This window comes from Ictalurus punctatus, chromosome 12 (assembly GCF_001660625.3).
Source record: "Ictalurus punctatus breed USDA103 chromosome 12, Coco_2.0, whole genome shotgun sequence".
In the NCBI taxonomy this organism is placed as follows: domain Eukaryota; kingdom Metazoa; phylum Chordata; class Actinopteri; order Siluriformes; family Ictaluridae; genus Ictalurus; species Ictalurus punctatus.
In genome coordinates this window covers 7,004,223-7,022,673 of record NC_030427.2, presented here as the reverse complement: position 1 = coordinate 7,022,673, position 18,451 = coordinate 7,004,223, and the positions used below count along the sequence as shown (strand labels likewise).

General features: G+C 38.8%; 1 protein-coding gene across 1 annotated transcript in view; it reads right to left on the bottom strand.

Moving 5' to 3' along the window:
- Positions 1–18,451, bottom strand: part of dzip1 (DAZ interacting zinc finger protein 1) — a 51,548-nt gene that overhangs the window by 13,754 nt on the left and 19,343 nt on the right. Inside the window, exons 9-18 of the mRNA XM_053684061.1 lie at positions 16,686–16,823; positions 16,105–16,167; positions 15,879–16,007; positions 15,225–15,273; positions 14,974–15,027; positions 11,118–11,177; positions 10,597–10,748; positions 10,298–10,484; positions 3,456–3,609; positions 1,027–1,325 (exon numbers count right to left, since the gene is read on the bottom strand). Of these exons, the coding sequence (XP_053540036.1) occupies positions 1,027–1,325; positions 3,456–3,609; positions 10,298–10,484; positions 10,597–10,748; positions 11,118–11,177; positions 14,974–15,027; positions 15,225–15,273; positions 15,879–16,007; positions 16,105–16,167; positions 16,686–16,823 (1,285 nt within the window). The remainder of the gene's footprint in view (positions 1–1,026; positions 1,326–3,455; positions 3,610–10,297; positions 10,485–10,596; positions 10,749–11,117; positions 11,178–14,973; positions 15,028–15,224; positions 15,274–15,878; positions 16,008–16,104; positions 16,168–16,685; positions 16,824–18,451) is intronic.

Sequence of the window (18,451 nt, the reverse complement as noted above, 5' to 3'; positions counted from 1 at the left end):
CCCCAAGAGTCCCAGTGACACTTCGGTGGAGTCATGTGGGCCGGGAATCGAGCCTCCAACCCTACAATTAGTGGACAACCCGCTCTACCACCTGAGCCACAGCCGCCCACAATCTACAGTCATCTACAGCACCCTGCAAAGCTGCCACCGATTGGCCCGTCCAGAGCACGACCTCCCTCTGAACTGAACCTGCCTGTTTCAACCTTTTTTTTGTATCTAGGCAGGGGAGCACAATGTGCCTGAGCCCTTAGACTTGACGCCAGCTCATTTTCCTTGGGGCCGCCACTTTGGTTGTGTCCTTTGTTTTTCCTAAGGATCTCACTTGGACAGCATGGATCTGGTATTAAAAACACTAATAGGTGAGTGGATTGTAGACCAAAGGAAATAAGAGTGCTTCTATCATATCTGTTAATAGCCATGGTGAAAAAAAGAGGGTTGTAATCTAAAGGGGAATGATATCTATAGGACATTGTTGACTTTGACACAGGTACGCCTACATCCTGGAGGGTGTTCTTGGCCAACTATTGTGAAGGGGTTTTTCTTCACCTGGGAAAGAATTATTTTGTCATGCACAACAGTTGTTTCTGTCATCATCATGAGCTCACCAGTGTGTTTTTCAAAATGTACCAAATGGCTGATCTGACCACACCTAATGTTTTTGCTTTCTTGCTGATGGATTTGCCAGCCTAACAAAGGCTTGCTTCACTGGCAGTGGCCACGCTATGGACTTCATAGTAAGAGTTAACAGCATTAGAGTCCAAATACCACACTCGAAATCAACCATAGACCTTTTTTTATGCTTCCTATTTTACAAAATATTGAGTGAATAACACAAACTTGGCAAAGTTATTATTTAAGTAGCTGGTTGTTTTCTTCTATTTTCCTGTTTCAATAAATGAACATGCCACCTTGTTGTGGTTTATTACTTTGATACTACAAAAAGCCTAATTATTTTAGAGCTCTAATCCTTCAGAACCCAAGCCACTGAAACAAGTTTCTTACTGCACTAAGTCTTTGGCATAATACCATTCTGGTTTGTGTGCTTCTGCAGTTGATCTAGGGAAATCTCCTCCATCTCGCTGCCTTCTGTCCACTCCTTCTCGCTTTCCAGCACAGTCCCTTTTATCTTGCTAATGCTAAACACTGGGGTCTGTTGAGAACCAGAGATCTGTGCTGCTTTCTGAATTGAGGCTGGAGCTGGGCAAGCAGTGCACTTCTGAACTCCTGGGGAGTGGCTTTTCACTGTGGCTTTCTGTGCCTGAGGAGAGTCTTTGGTAGACTCCTCTTCTTCTGAAGAGTCTTCATCAAGACTGAATTGAGAGATTCTGTTGAAGCAAGGGAGACGGTGGATAATAAATCTTTTATATTCTTATATATATATATATATATACACACACACACACACACACACACACACACACACACAGTATCTCACAAAAGTGAGTACACCCCTCACATTTTTGTAAATATTTGATTATATCTTTTCATGTGACAACACTGAAGAAATGACACTTTGCTACAATGTAAAGTAGTGAGTGTACAGCTTGTGTAACAGTGTAAATTTGCTGTCCGGTCAAAATAACTCAACACACAGCCATTAATGTCTAAACCGCTGGCAACATAAGTGAGTACACCCCTAAGTGAAAATGTCCAAATTGGGCCCAATTAGCCATTTTCCCTCCCTGATGTCATGTGACTTGTTAGTGTTACAAGGTCTCAGGTGTGAATGGGGAGCAGGTGTGATAAATTTGGTGTCATCGCTCTCACACTCCCTCATTCTGGTCACTGGAAGTTCAACATGGCACCTCATGGCAAAGAACTCTCTGAGGATCTGAAAAAAAGAATTGTTGCTCTACATAAAGATGGCCTAGGCTATAAGAAGATTGCCAAGACCCTGACACTGAGCTGCAGCACGGTGGCCAAGACCATACAGCGGTTTAACAGGACAGGTTCCACAGGACAGGCCTCGCCATGGTCGACCAAAGAAGTTGAGTGCACGTGCTCAGCGTCATATCCAGAGGTTGTGTTTGGGAAATAGGCGTATGAGTGCTGCCGGCATTGCTGCAGAGGTTGAAGGGGTGGGGGGTCGGCCTGTCAGTGCTCAGACCATATGCCGCACACTGCATCAAATTGGTCTGCATGGCTGTCGTCCCAGAAGGAAGCCTCTTCTAAAGATGATGCACAAGAAAGCCCGCAAACAGTTTGCTGAAGACAAGCAGACTAAGGACATGGATTACTGGAACCATGTCCTGTGGTCTGATGAGACCAAGGTAAACTTATTTGGTTCAGATGGTGTCACGCATGTGTGGTGGCAACCAGGTGAGGAGTACAAAGACAAGTGTGTCTTCTACAGTCAAGCATGCTGGTGGGAGTGTCATGGTCTGGGGCTGCATGAGTGCTGCCGGCACTGGGGAGCTACAGTTCATTGAGGGAACCGTGAATGCCAGCATGTACTGTGACATCCTGAAGCAGAGCATGATCAGTATGCAGTATTCCAGCATGATAACGACCCCAAACACACCTCCAAGACGATCACTGCCCTACTAAAGAAGCTGAGGGTGAAGGTGATGGACTGGCCGAGCACGTCTCCAGACCTAAACCCTATTGAGGATCTGTGGGGCATCCTCAAACCGAAGGTGGAGGAGCACAAGGTCTCTAACATCCACCAGCTCCGTGATGTCGTCATGGAGGAGTGGAAGAAGACTCTAGTGGCAACCTGTGAAGCTCTGGTGAACTCCATGCCCAAGAGGATTAAGGCAGTGCTGGAAAATAATGGTGGCCACACAAAATATTTACACTTTGGGCCCAATTTGGACATTTTCACTTAGGGGTGTACTCACTTTTGTTGCCAGCGGTTTAGACATTAATGGCTGTGTGTCGAGTTATTTTGAGCGGACAGCAAATTTACACTGTTACACAAGCTGTACACTCACTACTTTACATTGTAGCACAGTGTCATTTCTTCAGTGTTGTCACATGAAAAGATATAAAATATTTACAAAAATGTGAGGGGTCTACTCACTTTTGTGAGATACTGTGTGTGTGTGTGTGTGTGTGTGTGTGTGTGTATATATATATATATATATATATATATATATATATATATATATATATATATATATATATATATACACACACACACATACACATATATACACATACACACGTATACACACACACATACGTATATATACATACACATATATATATATATATATATATATATATATATATATATATATATATATATATATATATACACATATACATACATATATATATATATATATATTTTTATATATATATATATATATATATATATATATATTTATATATATATATATATATATATATATATATATATATATATATATATATATAAAATGATCTTTCTGACAACTTCCTCAAAAGAAAATCATGCATACTGTACACGTGCTGATGCCGAATCTGCTTACTTGTGAGGTGCCATTTGTGTGGGATGATTGGCAGTGTCGTTTTCATGAGCTGGCTGCATTGTGTACTGCTGTCTGGCAGGAGGACCTGACACTACTTGGGTGACTATAACAGGAAGACTGTTGGACTGTGGCCTGGATTGAGGTAGTGATGGAACTGAAAACAAAACAATTTTAAGTCAGAATTTTAAGTCTTCCCAAAGCCAAAAAAGAACCAGAGTGAATAAACGCAAAACTTACAAAACAATTTGTCATTTGCTAATGGGCATTCAGTATTGGTCTCCATGCTATTCATTTTTGAGATGGCTTCAATATGCAAAATAACACTAAGAAATCACAAAAATACTACTGTCTGCTATGAGCAAATCTTAAATGTTCATGAAAAATAAATTCCCTAGCAAAATATCGGCACATCAATGTACAATGCCATTAAGACCTAGATCAGGGCAAAGGGCCGCAGTGGCTGCAGGCTTTCATTACAGCCCAGGCTTGATAGTTGCTTTGATAGCACTCAATAGTTGTTGCGACACTAAGATGAACTGATAAGTGAAGTCAGGTGTGGCTCCTGCTTGGTGGGAATGAAAGTCTACAGCCACACCGGCCCTTTGAGGATAAGATTGAAGACCTGTAGCTGAACATACAGTGGTGCTTGATAGTTTGTGAACCCTTTAGAATTTCCTCTATATCTTCCGAAATACGACCTAAATCATCATCCCATTTTCATCAGAAGTCCTAAAAGTAGATAAAGAGCACCCAATTAAACAAATGAGACAAACATATTACATATCCATGAGTGGTAAAAGTATGCGAACCACATACTTTCCACATAATGTCTATTGGATTAAGGTCATGACTTTGACTTGGCCATTCAAAAACATTAACTTTATTCTTCTTTAAGCATTCTTTGGTAGAACGGTTGCTGCATGGCCCACCTTCTCTTCAGATTCAGTTCACAGACAGATGTCGACATTTTCCTTTAGAATTCACTGGTATAATTCAGAATTTGTTGTTCCATCAATGATGGCATAAAACTGGGCGGTCATTCGCACCTTATTGTCATCCCCTTGTATTGAAAACAACTGACTCTAATTTCACCTTCAAATTAACTGCTAATCCTAGAGGTTCACATACTTTTCACTTACAGATATGAATATTAGATCATTTCCTTCAATAAATAAATGACCAAATATATTTTTCATCTCTTTTGTTTAATTTGGTTCTCTTTGTCTACTTTTGGGACATCTGATGATGTTTTAGGTCATATTTATGAAAATATATAGAAAATTCACAAACTTTCAAGCACCACTGTACCTTTGTCTTAGGTTGTATTTTATGCTGCATGTGCAAGTATTCATTTGCTTTTGTTCTTCATGTTTACTCCCCTGGTGTAGGATGACAGTTGTAGAGTGCACATCTGTACAACTGTATGACCTGTTTCAGAGCATGACAGAACACTGGCATGCATTTGCTGGCCTGTAAATCAATGGACTTCAATCCTATAGAAAATGTGTAGGATTATTTGGAATAGCCATGAACTCTGAACTCTCAGAGTTCCCATGAACTCTGAAATGAAGCCTGAAATTGACAAGCATTCTTAGCTGACAGAATTGGCACTATTATTAAAGTATGGGTATAACCAAGGGAAAGAAATGTGATTTCACCTTCTGTTACTGAACGTTATATACACTGAGTCGCCACTTTATTAGTTACATTGACCTTACACTCATTATCAATGTTATCATGTACACCTACAGTATTCCTTAAATGTTCAAGTTACAAAGTTGTCACTCTTTTGCTATGTACAATTTGTCAGCCACCCGGTACCATGTTCATCAGTGGGTAGGAATCACCTCAAGACTATTGCTGACATACACTAACCATCCACTTATCATGCAGATACAGGTATATTTAATTAAAATACAGTTGCGCTGTTATTCGTAGTGGGTCAATAATACAGTCAGCATGTGAAGACCTCATGTTTGAGAAGTCTGTATACACCCACTAGAAATGCAGTGCTCAGTCATTATAGAGAATATAGAGACCAGAAGACAGTCCATTAATTCAAATTTGTCTGAAATTGAAACAAAGATGTTCTCATAAGAAGAATAAGATAATGAGAGCATAAAACATAAGAAACTATGACCAAATGCATACAGTATCCATTAGTAAAACAAAAATAAGGCATTTACTCTAATATGAAAGGCCATGGTTTGGGAATACATGCACACAAAATAAAAAGTATTTCACATAGTTTCCACATTTTCTTTTTAACATCCTAGCTCAATGTCTGATGAAAATGCTGATCTTTACTGATGTCAATTCATCTTTTGTATCTGCCTCAAAATGTCAGTTTGATGCTCATCACACCACCAATCCCATTTAACAATTATTTTAAATTGATTAAAATGAGTAACATCAACTGTTCTCCTGCACAGTCTTTTTACCCCAGATGGGACACATCATGACACAAACGTTCCTCCACAGAACACAGGCACTGATTTTGATTGTAAAGTATTCGGATATAAAGGTCACATGCATGCATGCTTGAATCATGATGCACTGATTCAATACAATGTCATACACAAAAACACAGTTCATCTTATTGACTTCAACAGGGCGAAGTTAGATTCAAATCACTGTTTCTCAGGCTGTAAGTCCAATAAAGTTGCAGTACTGCATTGTTGTGCTAATCTCTGAATGGATTTTTAGATTTTTACTATTGACTATGTTACATCAAAAACATGGGGGAATAAGCCAATCGTACAGCAACACATGTTTCACAATTTTGGCATAAAGCTACCATGACCAAATTTTAAAAGCACATTCATCTATGGTTCCTTAATGTTCTACACAATTGGCAATAACTAGCTACCTATGGTGCAGTCTGCACATGGTTCTTGGCTACTGCAGACTGCCACATGTGGTGCGCTATATAATTATACAGACGTACACCCCATATGGTGGGAGATTCTGTGACCTATTTGTGCTTGGGCAGATTTAGCTCCTCTTGAGCAGTTGCCAAATATTTCTGTTTTTACCATGGGATAGAGAAGGCATTGTCCAGTTTTGTTTTTTTTAAAACATACACCTAAGGCACTTACGTGAAACAAATATTTCAATGCACCGCTTTGTAGAACTTACCAATTGCTAGGTGATGGCAATGTCTAAAGCACTAGGTGGAGCTGCTTCGAAACTGTGCAGGTACCCTCAATTCATGATGGCTATGACATATACTAAGTTTGGTCTGAAAATGCTAAAGAGTTATGGAGATAGAGCCTGTTGAATCCGTTTGCATATTATTCGAGAACAGTTTGACTAATGAACTTGAATTCCATAAATTTTTTTCAGCCTGGACTGATGATGATCTGATTCGATTTTCATAAAAATTGGAATGGTCTAGGAGGAGATCAGAAAAGTAGGTTTTCAAAGCATTTCAAAATGGCGGACAGCAAGTTTGGCTTACCATGGCATAATTGTTCTTCGTATGATCGAAGGAATGTACCAGTATCATTATAATAAAAGTTTCTAAAAGATATTAGCATTTTTATAATTGCATTATAATTTTTTAATTATAATGAAACTTATGAATCTGTGCAGCTACACTCAAGCTATAGCTTATACTATGTTTGGTCTGAATATGATAAAGCGTTATGGAGATAAAATGCCACACTTATACAGCGCTTTTATCCAAAGCACTTTACACTGTGTCTCATCCACCCATTCACACACCAATGGTAGCAGAGCTGCCATGCAAGGCACTAACTTGCCATCAGGAGCAACTTGGGGTTCAGTGTCTTGCCCAAGGACAATTCGGCATGTGGAGTCATGCGGGCCGGGAATCGAACCGCCAACCCTACGATTAGTGGACAACCCACTCTATCAACTGAGCCACAGCCACCAGATATAGCCTCACGTCTATTTTGGTGTGCTTGCCATCAAATTCATTTGTGAATTATTTGAGAATGGTTTCACTAATCAACTTGAAATCCATAGCTTTTTGTCGGCATGCTCTGCTGATGATTTGGTTCGATTTTGGTGAAAATCGGACAGGAGTTTAAAAAAAAAGTAGGTTTTTTTTTTTAGATAATTCAAAATGGCAGAAAGAAATTAGGGCCGACCATGTAATGACTGGTATCAATGACCTCCTCATGACACAAGGAATCCATCAAGATCAGTCTCATTATAATACACAAAAGTAATTAAAAAAAAAATATAAGCAATTCGTAAAACTGCATCATAATTATTGAGCACAACGTGGTGCTGTTGCAAAGATACCCTCAGGTCATGATGGATATGGAAAAAGTTCCATCAAATCTAACGCAATCAGGTTCATGATTTTACAACAAACCATTCAGAAGTTATAAGCAAAAATGTGCTTTCACGTCTCGTGACCACTAGCTCGAAACTGTGCAGGTACCCTCATGTCATGATGGCTATGACATATACTAAGTTTGTACTGAATGCCCTAATGAGGTTCACTCAATCAGCACGAGCAAAGGAATCATCAGAAAAAAGAATTGTGTTTCTAACCCTTACGCTTCAAAAGTTATTAGCATAAACATGAGTGAAATTTTGACCTGTTGGTGGGACTAGAGGGTTTGAGACAGAAAATACAAATTTGCTATGGTAACATTTGAGACTGTCCTTTATCTGTGTGCCAAATTTCATAACTTTCCTATGTACGGTTCTATGGGCTTCCACAGTCTCAAGAGCGGAAGACGAAGAAGAAGATACTCAGATACTGTGAATTTTCATGTGTTTATTTTGCTGCTTATTTATTTAAAATGATCATTTTGTAGAAAGTTATGTTGCTTTGGTTGTGTAAGAGCTCACGGACGCTTGCTATCCACTTTCGATTTGAATTTGAATACCCTAAGCTTATCATTATCTAAAAAATCTTTATTGCAATACAAATCAAGATTGTTTAATCAACCAGCACTTGAATGTAATCCAAAGAACACTATCCCAACTGTGAAGCACATCAATGGGAACATTGTCTTGTGGGTTTTTTTTTTTCTTGCTGGAAAAGGGACTGGTGTACTTCAGAAAATAGATGACCTAATGAAGGAGGATGATTATCTAATATAGTTTTAATGTCTTTAGCCTAGATGTATGAACACCTTTCAAAGCAGCTGCAATGCTGACATGTTAGAAGCTAGTGAGCACATCAGGTGAAGTAGTGTTAATTAGTGGGATTTTTAAACACCTAAATGTCATTGCTAGGTTGAACACAAAACTGCTAAACCATCAGCAGTCCTGGGGTCACAAACTACTCACCGATAAAAGGTTGAACAAACAGAGCATGTAAAAAAGAGTCATTTGTCTCTAACTGTATACCCATTAAATGGATTAACAAATAAGACGTATCTAACAAAGTAGGCAATAAGAATACTCAATAAAAAAAACAAAACAGCATTGCTTCTTTGCCTTTAAAACGCAATGCAACATCCACTTAAACAAAAGTGCCATGTAAGGATTACTGTGATGCTGAGAATGGATCAACAACTACATAACATGCAACAACATTGGTCCAATGGTTGTCTCTGTACACTCATGTATGTGGTAGAGGAGGCTGACAATTTGTGTATGGCAAAAGGTAACCATCAGTGACTGCATCCATATGGTCACACGTGATTTTAAGTTGTATTATCTCCTACAGTATTTTGATCATTTCTAACTTACTGTTGTTGTTTTTTTTTTTAAATAAAACAGTTGAAGGTGAGTCACGAACCAACATCAACTCATCCAGGGAGAGTGGTCTCCATGCTTTCAAAACACTTCTTTATGTCGCACGAAATTAGATCTGAGATTTACAAAGAGCATTGTCTGATCACAATAAAACACAAAACATCCAATTCTAGCAACATAATTAGCTAGCATTAGGCGTACTAGGTAAAATATTTTCTTTTGAGGTTTTTCTTTTTACCTAGCACTCAGTAACTGTGAGAACTACAATGATGTTCACACTAAAGGTTTTATTCTCATAACACTTCTATTGAATACAGAGTAGACTTTACGTTAACTGCAGCAGATATGCTCTGGTAATATGCTCTGGTTTGGGGTGCTTTTCAAAATGCTTATTACCATAATAAATAGTACGTCAGTACATAAATGATGTGGTAAGGATTAGTGCGTAGAATGCAATTTGCAGTCCTAAATTAGAGGTATAAGTAAGCATAATGCAGCGTATTTTCTAACTTAGATATTTTCTAATGTAGGTAGTCCTATTTTCCAATATATAAACAAATTGTTCAGCTTAATATCTGGCAACATGCTCCCACCTTCAAGAAATTAAAAACCACCTGCTGTCATGACTTTTTCTTGGGGCCAGTGGGTTCCTAGTCCTGATATGCACCTCTACCCTGCATTCTCACTGGCAATACTGTTTGATTAATCCATATAATTGAGAAAGGACCCCATCAGCACACAAAATGAAATGTTCTTCTGCAAGTGGCTCACAATAGTATTTTAGACCACAAAATTCCAGAACCCTACCATCCAGCAGCATTAAAAAAAAAAAAAACAGTTTATGTTGTTCATGGGTAAATTTATCTTGTATTTTGATAGATACACTTTACCATAGTCAGGAATCTTTGACCCTTTCCTTTCTTGCCTCCTGACTACTACTGTAACTTTTCCTGGTTGCCCTGTAGCTATCCCTTAAGTGCCCGTGTGAACTAAGAAAGGAGCTTTAAATAAAATGTATTAGTATTTTATTATGTACAATGCTAAAAATATAAAATGCTATTTTTTTCAGTCTTGAAAAATATGTAGATAATAAATTAATGAAGTTCACATTTTAAAGCTCACTTCTCAGACATATACTCAAAATGCAGAATGCTGACCTTGTCCTGATTGCTTGGTCTTGGAGACTGGCTGTGTGGTCCTTTCCTTAACTCTCCTGTCTAGATTTTGGATGAGATCCTTCTGCATCTTACAGTACTTAGCATATTCCCTCTGCCTCTGCTGCCTCACAGAGACCACATGAGCCATGGCAGCCTCATATGTTGTCTTAGAGAGCCCATCAACAGTCTGAAGTGAGACCATAAACATACACATTTGTATACACATTTGAAGTAAAACACCAGAATGAAGATTTAGGCTAGTAGTGTCCATATGTATACAAGAGTAACAGAAGACTTACAGGCTCAATGCCTAAGTGTAACAGCTTGTCATGGAGGCTTTGCTGCAGCGCAAAGTGCATGTCCTTCTTGAGGCTGGTATTCTTCAATAGCTCATTCACTTTCTGCTGCCTTGACTGGCTGTCTTCAGGGTCTTCTGAGAAGTTTGATGAATCTGGGCAGAAAAAACAATGAACTGTCATTACTGCAAGACCAAATTTGACAAACGTATCTGTCACAGGAGAAGGCACAAACACCCAGAGCAAGGCACATACTCAGTTCTCGAACTTATGTTTCTTATAACGTATGCAAAGGAAGCATTTTCCCCCAAACATGCTCAAAACAGCTCTAAAGTTACAAAGCGTAAGGAAAGCGTTTGAATTCTGCTTCTCATGGAGTTGCATCTCGCTTTCCTGATTACAGCTTGAACATACTGGTACATGCATAATGACCGGACAACACAAACCGGAAAAAAAAACATGGCATCCATGCAGAGTACGTGCATGCATGCCAATGACATCTATGTGCCATCATTTGTTTTTACCTTTGTCCTCCTCTGAAAGCTCCATTATAGGATCCAATTTATAAACCAGGCTGGACTGCGCTAATAGCACATCACAAGGAGGCAAAGGATCAGACAAGATTGGTGGATTAAAGGTGGACTATTAGAAGCTAAATCCAGAACTATTACCTGAACCACTAAAGACTTTAGACATCACTAGACAAATTGTATGTACCTGTTTTAAGTGGATATATTCTCTCTTTCTCTAGCTCCCAAAGCATTGTCAAGATTTTACAGATTTAACATCATTAGTGTGATGATCTGTGTGAACATTTGAGCCCATCATGAAAAACAAGTTGATTTATATCATATCCATCAAGTAAATCATTAGAAAACAGTGCCCAAAATTTTACATGAGTCATTACTTTCAGTGCATTATTCTAGAACACTTTGGTCTATCAAAAAGCTTTTAATATATTTTTGCTAGCATGGTCTGGAGATAATCTTCATTGAAAATTGATTTTCGTAAAAAAAAAAAATCGGACGAACGGTCTAGGAGTTGGTAAAAGTTTTCAAATATTTCAAAATAGTGAACAGGAAGTTCGGCTGGATATAACATAATTGGAATCTTTGTTCTCGGCATGAGCCAAGGATGCTATGGTCGGCCAAACGTTTTGATATCTCAAACCATTTCCATATAACGCATCGATAGTGCCGCATTGTGTTTTATGCAATATCTTGACAACACTACTGCCTGTTGCACAGAAACCTGATATGTAAAATCATGACCATGCTCTGATGCTTACATAGCTCTTTATTTTACCTACATTGTGCCTCTAGTGTGCTTTTTATTTATTTTATTTAAATAAAATAAATATTTTTAATTATTATTATTATTTCTTGCAGAGTGGGGTCTTCACCACTCTAGCTGTGAGGGTAAATTGTCTGAATTCACATTTTCAACACATTTCCATTTAGAATCCTAAAAAATGCTTTCACCTAGAAACTCCATTCAAGCTTTATACAGTTGAGATACTCTCCCCTAGACAAGAGGTCAAATTTAAACAGGCAAAAATCAAGCGATTCTTGCTCCGTCAACACATTTTCTTTCTCCTTACACTAACTGTGCCTTTCGGTAAACAATGTGGTGAATGTTTTCTGGATTTTGAGCATAATTGGCACCCATTAAAAGTACATAAACCAGCTTTTTGTCAGTTAACAGTTCCAGAATTTCACAAAGGGCCAATCTCATACAAACACTGCATGGTGTGCAAGCCTGCACTTTATCGCAGGAAGGCATTTATCCTCAAAATTAATCGTCTGTCTATTGACTTGCATGCATGAAGATCAACGGTGCATGCTAGCTGCCCCAAACCCAGAAATCCCAAATTACTGCTAAATATACCTAAACCCCAAAATAAATATACCCCTCAATGCTTAACAACCCCATGACCCCTATTTACCACAAACCCAAATATAAATACCACCCTGGTTGTTAAAAATCATAAATTAAATTGCCATTTTTAATACTTGGTACCAAATCCTTAGCAGTCAATGACATCCCGAAGTCTGGAACCCATAGACATCACCAGACAGTGGGCTGGTGATGCTCTGGCAGGCCTTTACTGCAGCCGTCTTCAGTTTTTTTGCTGGTTATTGGGGCCTTCAGTTTCAGCAAGTGAAATGCATGCTCAAATAGATACTTGACCATTGTATTCCACTTATTTGTCTTGACAAATTTCGGTGGCTTTCAAAGTATGCCTCAGGTCATTGTCCAGTGTCAAGCACGGTCCAATGATGTTAGAAGCTTTTGGCTGAATCTGACTAGTTAGTTAGTTTGGAACATGGGTTTATATGATAGCAACAATTCAAAAGCAGAGGCCAAAGGATGCCTCTTGCCAATCACAATATTATTTGCCTTATTTAACACTCTCTATTTATACATATTTTCTATACCTGGGAACGTAATCCCTAATAATTGACTTGCCAATGTTACCACTTTCCTTACTGATTATATCTGTACCTTGGTTGCATTACCATACCAACAAATAAGACAGAATATCATAACACTTTCAATAAAAGCACCATAAAACATGAAAAGCATTCTGTTGTGGACATTAACGGAGGGTAAATTCCTTAGGAAATGCATTCTCTGTTGTGTCCTCTTACTCATATAATTGTTCCACATGTCCCACTTAAGCTTGTGATCAAGCACTTTTCCAAGGTATTTAGAATTTGTAACTAATTGAATTGGCTCCCCATTAATTAATGTACGATGTGATATTTTCTGCTCTATGAAATAAACATTCCTAAAAATTCCCTCTAAACTTCTCCTTTCAGAGAGCATACTCTGCTCTGATTGGTCAAATGTCTCAGACTGTTGTGATTGGTCTACTGCTGTTAGCGTGATTCATAAAGGAAACGCCCACTACCATAACGAAAATTATGGTAATACATTTACATGAGTCTAGACAAAAATGTATGTTATCAGTCACTGTCTCGACCTGTTCATTAATATCTACACTACTAAAGACACTGAACATTCAAAGCATCCCTGGAAAGTCATTGTACTGTCATCATCCCACCTCTGATAAACAGGATGCGGATAGACTACACTGTGATCAGACGCCCCCGGTGGAGGGAGATGAAATATAAGCTTTTTTTTTTTTTTTTTTTTTTACAGTTCCAGAACAAGTCTTAAGTCTTCTTTTTTTTCCCTAGTGGGACAGTCAACATATTGATAGTATACATGTACACAAACTCTTCTTAACATTGCAGTTATGAAAATCACCCAGAATAAGCTTAAGAGCATCAGGAGAAATGGTGTCAAGTCTGAGATGAATTGTAAGTAGCGTCATGCACCTTACTGAAATTTGCTTTAGGGTGAATATATACCACAGTAAAAAAAATCTGGGGAAACTCCCTTGGTAGATAATATGGTTGGAGTGAAATACACAACAGTTCAATGTCCGTGGTGCACAGGCTCTCTCACCGTGACTCCCCCAAACAAGAAGACATAACACCACCTCCACGAGTCTTCCCGGTGATGTTAGAATCTCGCTCAGTCCTAAACGACGCAAAACCAGAAGGTTCCACCTTGTTGGACATGACGTTGCTGTCCAGCCACATCTCAGTAATCGCCAGGATGCAGGAATTCTGGTACTCATATACGCAGTGAGTATTGGCTGACAATTCATCAGTTTTTGCTTGCAGGGATTGCACATTGATGAGGAAAGTAATAGCAAAGCAAAGCTTATTTTTATCTTTCAACCTTCTCAATTGATGACGAAGACCACCTCTACATCCCCATTTCCACTTAGTGTGAGCATTGACACCCTTCACGTTAGATTTAAAATGGTTCGGAATCAAATCCACTACAGTAGAAACACCCTGAGGATATAGAATTACAAAACAATTGTAAAAACTCTGTTGTAGCGGATTTCACTGACTACGATGCCAGCAGCATGGCCGAGGTTCAGACCGAGGAAAGATAGTTGTTTAAAACCACCATCAGCAGTCCAAACATGCACCATAATCCAGGATCCATAATCAATATCCACGTACAAGCAAGAACCAGCTGATACACAGAAAACAGTCACATATAAACAAACTATGCCAACGTGAAATGCTGTGTGGCAGCTATAGAGCAGCACCACCGGAAGTCTGACCAGACCATATAGCCATATACACTTAAAAATTCATCCTGCTGACTCATTTGGATGTAAATGCAAATTACAGCCGAAAGTCTGCACTTTGAGCTTACATTCATCACACAAATATACTATGGTAGACGGCATTGTCAATGGACCTGAATGTATAGTGATAGAAAACCAATAATTAACTCAGGGGCTTTGTGGAAAAATTAGGGGAAAAGAAATAAAAATAGGAAGAGGCATACCACTGTCCATCACTCTTGTTTTAGATTCTGGAGCTGCAGCAACAGCTGTAAACTCTACAAGAAAATGCAAGACACTTTATAAAACTCTGGGGTCAAAGCTAATTAGTAGTATTAGAAGTAAATATACAAAAAGAATATGTATAACTAGCTTTTATATATATATATATATATATATATATATATATATATATATATATATATATATATATATATATATACACACATCACTATAAATAATATATATATGTTACCTTCTTGTTGTACTGTTGATTTAGGTGAACTTGCAGTGAAATATTTTATCTGCAAAGCACACACAATTCAACAATAAATAATTTTTGTAAAAATGTTTCATAAGTGAAATAGAGCAATGAAGTATATAAACTACAGGGGTGGAAAATCAAATCTTGTGTGGAAACACTACTAGTATTGTTCTCTGCTTGATATATCGCTCTGCTTGTTTTTTCTCATTTGTAAGTGGCTTTGGATAAAAGAGTCTGCTAAATGAATAAATGTAAATGTAAATCTATCAGCTAGCTCACCGAGTATTTTGTTTAATTGAACATGCCAAATCAAACTTCTGTTCTGCAAAATCAATAGAACAGTTTTTTTTTCTCCCCTCCGGATATTGAATAAACCAATTTGTCCACGGTGGAACTATAAATAAACAACAAATAGTACGTATACGTAAATGTCTTGTCCTGGCCACAGATTCATTAGCTTCTGTACTATGTAAGGACAGGGAAAACAACCAAATGAAACTAAAAGTGCTACACTTGAACAAGTATCAGGAATATGGAAGCATTTGGAATCTAGTACAAAATAAAATGACTTCTTTCACTGTCCTACTGAAAACACCACAAATACTCAGAATAATGTGATTTCCTGAAATGCGCTACTGTACACACCTGCATGTTTTGGGATGTGATGAGCTGTTGCTGCTCTTCCAGCCTGAGTTCCAGTTCCTTCATCTGCCTCTCTATCATTTTCTTCTCCTTGAAGACAGTGGAGTGTGCCTGTGCCAGTGCTGTTTGGCGCTAAGCCATAAGCAAAGTGAAAACAAATTTTAAAAAGACAGACACTACACAGTAGACCATATTCAAACTAAAATAGTAAGATAGCTCTCGAACCTACCCGATTTTTCTCACTCTCATATTCTTCCTTTATTTTTTGCATTTTTGTTGTCCACCTAATTTCCTGTGAGAAATAAACACTTTATTTCAATGAGAGACAATCTGTGAAATAGACATATTTAACAGGGAGATATATATATATATGGAAACACACACACAAACATAGGAGTTCGTCCGTCGGTTTTGACGAAGACCGAAGTTTCCATTGCTGCCTCCATTATGGAGAACACAAACTGGGACTCGACTTGCGCGTGAATTGGATTATAGTGAGGAAGACTTGCGCAGCATCGGCTTCACGCTCACTTCCCGGTGACCGCCATGATGCAGTGGCAAGACTGAGTCAAGAGGACTGAAGATGGTTCCCGGGCACAGTGATTCATGTTTTTTAGTGTTTTAGTGATGTTTTAGTGTTAATGCGCTGCAGATGTTACAGGAATGGATTTGTGAATGGCAGCTGAAATTAAAGGTTAAGTCTAGTTAAATAGCAGATGGAACACTAGCTAAGCTTGGATGAAAAATAGAATCAAGTAGTAAACAAATGATTAATTTCCAATTCTACTCAGTGACCTTCATGAAGCTGACCTGACTGTGGACCTTCTGTCGGAGTTGAGCAACCTCCTGCTTTTGTTCGTCTTCACTGTTCTGCACAGAACTTGCCTGACCCTGCACAGACTGCATGTTCTCCTTCATCTTTCTACACTGCTGCAACTTCAATACTTGCTAGTGGACAAATGGAAATTAAATATTAACATTATTTCTGATAATTTGAGAGTATTCAGTTTTTGGTGGCCTAAAAAGGAAATCCTTTCTATATGACTTGGACATGTTCTAATAACATTTTATACAGTTATTTATATTACTGTTGTCATTCAGTAGACAAAGATCAATCAATCATGAAAACATATATATATGTTTTATATATTTATATATATATATTTTATACAGTGCATCCAGAAAGTATTCACAGTGCTTTACTTCTCCCACATTTTGGTATGGTACAGCCTTATTCCAAAAAGGATTAAATTCATTATTTTCCTCAAAATTCTACAAACAATACCCCATAATGACAACATGAAAGAAGTTTGTTTGAAATCTTTGCAAATTTATTAAAAATAAAACACAAAAAAGCACAGTTTCAGAAGTATTCTCAGCCTTTGCTCAATACTTTGTTGAAGCACCTTTGGCACCAATTACAGCCTCAAGTCTTTTTGAGTATGATGCTACAAGCTTGGCGCACCTATTTTTGGGCAGTTTCTCCCATTCTTCTTTGCAGGACCTCTCAAGCTCCATCAGGTTGGATGGGGAGCGTCGGTGCACAGCCATTTTCAGATCTCTCCAGAGATGTTCAATCGGGTTCAAGTCTGGGCTCTGGCTGGGCCACTCAAGGATATTCACAGAGTTGTCCTGTATCCACTCCTTCGTTATCTTGTCTGTGTGCTTAGGGTCGTTGTCCTGTTGGAAGATGAACCTTCGCCCCAGTCTGAGGTCCAGAGCGCTCTGGAGCAGGTTTTCTTCAAGGAAGTCTCTGTACATTGCTGCATTCATCTTTTCCTCGATCATGACTAGTCTCCCAGTTCCTGCCGCTGAAAAACATCCCCACAGCATGATGCTGCCTCCACCATGCTTCACTGTAGGGATGGTATTGGCCAGGTGATGACTGGTGCCTGGTTTCCTCCAGACATGATGCTTGCCATTCAGGCCAAAGAGTTCAATCTTTGTTCAATCTTTGGTCTGAGAGTCCTTCAGGTGCCTTTTGGCAAACTCCAGGCGGGCGGTCATGTGCCTTTTACTGAGGAGTGGCTTCTGTCTGGCCACTCTACCATTCAGGCCTGATTGGTGAAGTGCTGCAGAGATGGTTGTTCTTCTAAAAGGTTCTCCTCTCTCCACAGAGACACGCTGACCATCGGGTTTTTGGTCACCCCCCTGACTAAGGCCCTTCTCCCCCGATCGCTCAGTTTGGCTGGGCGGCCAGCTCTAGGAAGAGTCCTGCTGGTTCCAGACTTCTTCCATTTACGGATGATGGAGGCCACTGTGCTCATTGGGACCTTCAATGCTGCAGAAATGTTTCTGTACCCTTCCCCAGATCTGTGCCTCCATACAATCCGGTCTCGGAGGTCTACAGACAGTTCCTTGGACTTCATGGCTTGGTTTGTGCTCTGACATGCATTGTTAACTGTGGGACCTTATATAGACAGGTGTGTCCCTTTCCAAATGATGTCTAATCAACTGAATTTACCACAAGTGGACTCCAATCAAGTTGTAGAAACATCTGAAGGATGATCAGTGGAAACAGGATGCACCTGAGCTCAATTTTGAGTGTCATGGGAAAGGCTGTGAATACTTATATA